The following is a 5,757-nucleotide window of genomic DNA, read 5'->3' as shown; positions in this document are numbered from 1 at the left end:
ACTTGATGTTTGCTTAAATCATATACCCCTACAGCTCATCTAATCTGGAGTTCATGCTCCCATGGGCCAGAGGCTTTCTAAATGCAGAACCCAAAATATGAGATTTGTGCTGTCAAGAAAGAAAAAGAAAAAAATGCGTAGTCTTCATATTTAGAAAGACTGTTAATCAGTGTTAAAATATGATCATCATCATCTTACTCTTCTTCGGCATCTTTGTCATATTCATCATTATCACTAAATCAGACTTTATTTAAGTAAGGTTTCTGAATGGGTAGCTGTTCCCTTCTCCAGGGGATCTTCCCAACCCAGAGATTGAAACTAGGTCTCCCTCATTGCAGGCAGGAAGCCCTTCTGATATTAATAAAAGGGAAACAAAGACAAAAAATGATGGAATTGTATGCAATGAAGTTATTATATGCTTTAGTTAGAATTCTATTTTGAACCACATCTACAAACTGGAATCGTATTTAATGGTGAACCTTGTTGACATGAAAGCCTTCATTATGGAAAAATGGCTTAGAGATATGTTTCTCTTTATAAAGGAAAGGGGTGCATTAAAGGAATTCAGCTATTCAAATTCTGTGTCATCATAATGAAGAACAATTTCTGTCTATATATAATTACTTAAAAACCTTTAAGTACATTTTGGTAAAATACAGAGGTTTTAATATTTCTCTCCTATAGGTGGATTCTGTTTGCTAGCTTTGTGAAGCTGCGTTTGCTAGAAAATATATTAGAGAAAGATGTGTTCACTAAAAATCAAATTATGGTTTTCATAAATCATTGAAAATGCTTGCAATCTTATCCTAATTGACTTTTATCGATCTTGATATACTTAACACTTCAGTTTTATTTTTTTTTAAATGGGTACATTAGAAGTGCTTATCAGGCTGTTTTCTTTCAGAAAAAATGAGCAAATATCATTTTGAATGATTAATTACTATTCTATATGATTTATTTCAATATAGCATAAAATCTTGTTATAAGACTGTTGTTTATATAAAGTGAAGTGAGTGAGTGAAAGTCAATCAGTGGTGTCAACTCTTGGCTACCCCATGGACATCCATGGACATCCATGGAATTCTCCAGGCCAGAATACTGAAGTGGGTAGCCTTTCCCTTCTCCAGGGGACCTTCCCAACCCAGGGATCCACCCAGGTCTCCTGCATTGCAGGCGGGTTCTTTGCCAGCTGAGCCATTAAGGAAGCCCAAGAATACTGGAGTGGGTAGCCTATCACTTCTCCAGCGGATCTTCCCAACCCAGGAATTGAACCAGAGTCTCTTGCATTGCAGGTGGATTCTTTACCAACTGAGCTATCAGGGAAGCCGTGTTTATACAGGCCCACACTAAATGCATTTGATGTACCAAAAGCTACCAAGAGATGGTATACAAAGCCTGGGAGATACAAGTATAAATGTATCAAAACATTAGACAAAACAGTGAAAAAAATTCAGAGACTTTATAAGAGACACAAAAAAAGAAAAATTGAAACAAACTTCCTTTTACTTGGAGAAATCAAAAAATAAAAATAGTACTTTAGATGTAGGCTCACTTGTCCTCTTTATTTTCTGCAGTACCCAGTTAACTTCTGACAATTCAAAGAGAAAATCTGAGCAAAAAAAAAAAAAAAAGACAAATTTTATTTTGTCTGAGGAAACAACTATTTGAATATGTGGGAAAAACAAGAAATTGAGTATAAACCTAAAGAATTTAGGGTTTAAAAGTTAGATAAAGCTTATGCAAAGGTTAATTGAGACATACTTAATTTTATATAAGATTTTTGGAAAGTACTGATAGAGACTGTATTAGTCAGGGTTCTCAGAAAGAGAGCCAATAGGATATGTAGAGGTAGGGAGATTTATAGATCTTCAGATAGACAGATATTTAGAGAGGGGGTGAGAGAGAAAGAGAGATTATATATCTACATAAGAAAGAGAAATTTAGGAATTGGCTCATGGGGTATAGGCGGCTGGCAAGTTTGAAATCTATAGAGCTAGCTGAAAACCCAGGAAAGAGGTGATGTTGTAACTAGAGTGCAAAGGCAGTTTGGAAGCAGAATTCCCTCTTACTCTTCCTCTTCCTCTGGTGACCTCTTTCTAAGACCTTCAAGTGATCAGATAAGACCTATTCTATTTTAGGTACTATGACCTAGTCAAGTGGACACTTGTTAACACAAGTTAACCATCATAAAGACTAACTAGTTCCTGGAAATAGTTGACATTTTAATATTTTAAAACTTATTCAAAGTTTCTTATTTTCACTTTACACTGTCAAGTCTAAGAAAAAACAATGTGAAGCTAACTATGACTTGCCATTAAATCTTGAATCACTTTTACTTCAGAAATGTCAAAAGTGAAAATGCATGAGTTGACAAAACACAGCTCTATTTTCATAATAATTAGTTTCATTGTCAGCATTGTCATCATCATCATCATCATAATTTGTCCTGGAAAATTCTTTTATATCAAGCAGTTGTGTTTCCCTTGTTTCCCAGACTCCTCCTGTCCATGTGCTAGCACACCACTATTCTCCTTCAATGACCCTCTGTTTTTGAATTATTGAAACTTGTATCCCTAATGCTTTCTCCAGTGGAGACATATGGCTTGCTTGGGAGCTTTCTCCAATAAAGACTCTTTAAGGAGGTGACTTTCAGACTTTTTTGTCCATGGTTCACAGTAAGACACATATTTAACAGACATACACACTCACACAATTGATTCACCTTACTCTGTGTGATCCTCTGAAATTTTCTAATCTATTTTATGTTAACTCACTTTTAAATGCTTGTTAAAATTCATTGAATTGATTTCATGATCAGTAAGGGACATATGACCTAATATTAAAAAGAAATATTGCTCTAACTGAAGCAGCTACAAATTGCTTACACAAGACAGAAGAAGGCAAGCAATGGCCTGAAGAATCAACAGTATCATATCCATGGGGGTCTGAAAAATTCAGAAATAAAGGGTATATGAAATAGAACAAGTGTACCCCTAAATAGAACAAGTATACCCCTAAAAAAAGGAAAAGAAAGGGATGACAGGAAATGAGATGGTTGGATGACATCACCGATTCAATGGACATGAGTTTGAGCAAACTCCAAGAGATGGTGAAGGGCAGGGAAGCCTGGTGCGCTACAATCCATGGGGTCTCAAAGACACACATGACTTGGTGACTGAACAACAACAAACACAAAATAACAGTCATTCTCTCTCACATACACACACACACAAACATATATGTCCACACACGTATTGTTCTGACACGATGCCTCTTTTCCTGTGTATCTGACCTGAAATTGACATTACAAATCTCTGGAATCAGAGTCACAAGTTAGCTGCAAAGAAACAATTACCTCCCTGTAAAACTCCACTGAGTAGTACATTATCCTTTGTGATTAGCTGGCATGTTATCTTTTGTAACTATAATAACTCTGCATTTTGCAGAAAATAGAGGGTCTGTACATCTGCAAGCAAGGAAACAAGTTATTGAGTAAAGGGCCCCTGAAAGAGAGAAGACCCTGCTTTATAACATTTCAGCATTATACAAGGAATTGTGCATTGTTATTGTCCTGGAACAGAGCAGTTTTCATGGATGAAAGAACCTCAGGATGAGTACTGCCTGCCTACATCACTGCCCTCCTGCATCCAACGGGCTGCGGTCTTTCCCAAGAACCTTCCGCACGGCCCACTTCACATCCTTGTTTCTCAGCGTGTAGATGAAGGGATTCAGAGTGGGGGTCACTAGGCAGTAGAAGAGGGTGAGAAACTTGCCCTGGTCCTGGCTCGCTATATTCCCAGGCTGCATATACATGTAGATAATGCTGCTGTAGAAAAGAGATACCACAACCATGTGGGAGGAGCAGGTGTTAAAGGCCTTTTGCCTCCCTGCTGCAGACTGGATCCGCAGCACCGCAGCTGCAATATAACCATAGGAGACAAGTATCATTGTGAGAGGCACAAGAACGATGGGAATGGCCAGGAAGAAAGCCAAGCCTTCAACCCGACTGGTGTCCACACAGGAGATTCGAATGATAGCAGGCATCTCACACACAAAGTGGTTGATGCGGCGGTGACCGCACCTCCCCAGGGACATCGTCAGTGGGGACATCAAGATGGAGTTGGCAATCCCACTAAGCCATGCGAAGGCTGCCAGCTGCAGGCACAGCTGCGGGTGCATGATGGTCGTGTACTGAAGCGGCTTGCACACAGCCGCAAAGCGGTCATAGGCCATGACAGAGAGCAGAATGCACTCAATGCCCCCCACAGAGAGGAAGGCAAAGAGCTGGATGACACAACCCACATAGGTGATGGTTTTGTATGGGCCCCAGAGGTTGACCAACATCTGGGGAATGCTGCTGGTTGTGTAGCAGAGATCCAGGAGAGACAGGTTGCTGAGGAAGAAGTACATAGGGGTATGCAGTTGAGGGTCCACCAGGGAGAGAAAGATGATCGTGGAGTTGCCAGCAACAGCCAGAAAGTAAAAGATCATGTTGACAAAAAACAGGACCATCTCCAGCTTCGGCCGGTCAGAGAATCCAAGCAAAATGAAATTTCCTCCAGAGCTCTCATTGTTTCTCTCCATCACCTTTGGCTTGATAAACCTATTTTAATATGTTTTCTATTATCCATACAGAAAAGGTGCATCTTATTTTATCCCCACAGTAAGAACGCTTTTTATTTTGATACCCACACTATTTAAATGGACTGTATTTCCAGCTGATTACTGGGAATTTCAGGGCAAGGCATTAAGTAAAGATGCGTGCGTGCATGCTAAGTCACTTCAGTCATGTCCGACTCTTTGTGACCCTATAAAGCTGACCATGCTTCCTTGTCCATGGGATTCTCCAGGCAAGAATACTGGAGTGGGTTGCCATGCCCTCCTCCAGGGGATCTTCCAGACCCAGGGATCGAACCCACATCTCCTGTGGCTCCTCCAATGCTGGCAGATTCTCTACCACTGAGCTACCAGGGAAGCCCTTAAACAAAGACATTTGGCTGTAAAGGAATGGAAGTTATAACTTTTGCTTCAGTAGCCTCTAATATGGTCAAGTGAGTTAAGTGAATAAATCTTTTAAATATATATATATATATATAGATATAATCAGAAATAAAGTAATTCAAGGGGCAGCAAGCATACTTTTGTCAGACTCTGCTAACACTGAGCCCATTTCCTCTTTACTAACTGATAAATTCCCCCCTCAAATTTATGGACAATAGCTTCAATTAATATTATCAGTGCTCATATTTTCATAACTATATTTAAAATCAAATTTTAAAATGTATTTGTGACTGACCATGGGCCAGATGCTGCACTGTAAGCTACAAGTATAGCTGATACTCAGACACAGCACCTATTTACAAGATACTCACAATACCAATACATTGTAAGGGAAGTAACAATATGGGGTGGGGGTCGACAGAGACTTGAAATAGGAGAGCCCCAAATTTACTTGCTTCTGAATTGTTCATAATTTGGTCCAATCTCTTGAACCAGTGATTACAGTGACATTATCCATGAGACCAAAAGCAGCTTTGTTTGTGCAAAGGTAAGGGGTTTTGTTTGTTTTTTTCCCTGCCAAGTGTGTTCACAAAATGGGCAGAAAGATGAGACATGTTCTTGTTTAGAGATGCATATTAAAGTATGAAACAGAAATGATCTAATGTCTAAGAGTTTGTTTCCAAATACTCCAGGAAATGAATAAAAGAAATGGATAAAGGGAAACTAGTGAGAGGTGTTCTTCTGTGCATTCCAGCT

General features: G+C 39.3%; 1 protein-coding gene across 1 annotated transcript; it reads right to left on the bottom strand.

Annotated features, from left to right (window-relative positions):
• Positions 1-3,630: 3,630 nt before the first annotated feature.
• On the bottom strand, positions 3,631-4,584 carry LOC138086244 (putative olfactory receptor 2W6). The gene has a single exon (XM_068981042.1). It carries the CDS (start codon positions 4,582-4,584, stop codon positions 3,631-3,633), a length of 954 nt encoding a protein of 317 aa, XP_068837143.1.
• Positions 4,585-5,757: the final 1,173 nt, after the last annotated feature.

The sequence above is a fragment of the Capricornis sumatraensis genome, chromosome 9, assembly GCF_032405125.1.
Source record: "Capricornis sumatraensis isolate serow.1 chromosome 9, serow.2, whole genome shotgun sequence".
Classification (NCBI taxonomy): Eukaryota; Metazoa; Chordata; class Mammalia; order Artiodactyla; family Bovidae; genus Capricornis; species Capricornis sumatraensis.
Note: the sequence above shows the minus strand (reverse complement) of the source record. Positions and strands in the feature narration are given on the sequence as shown.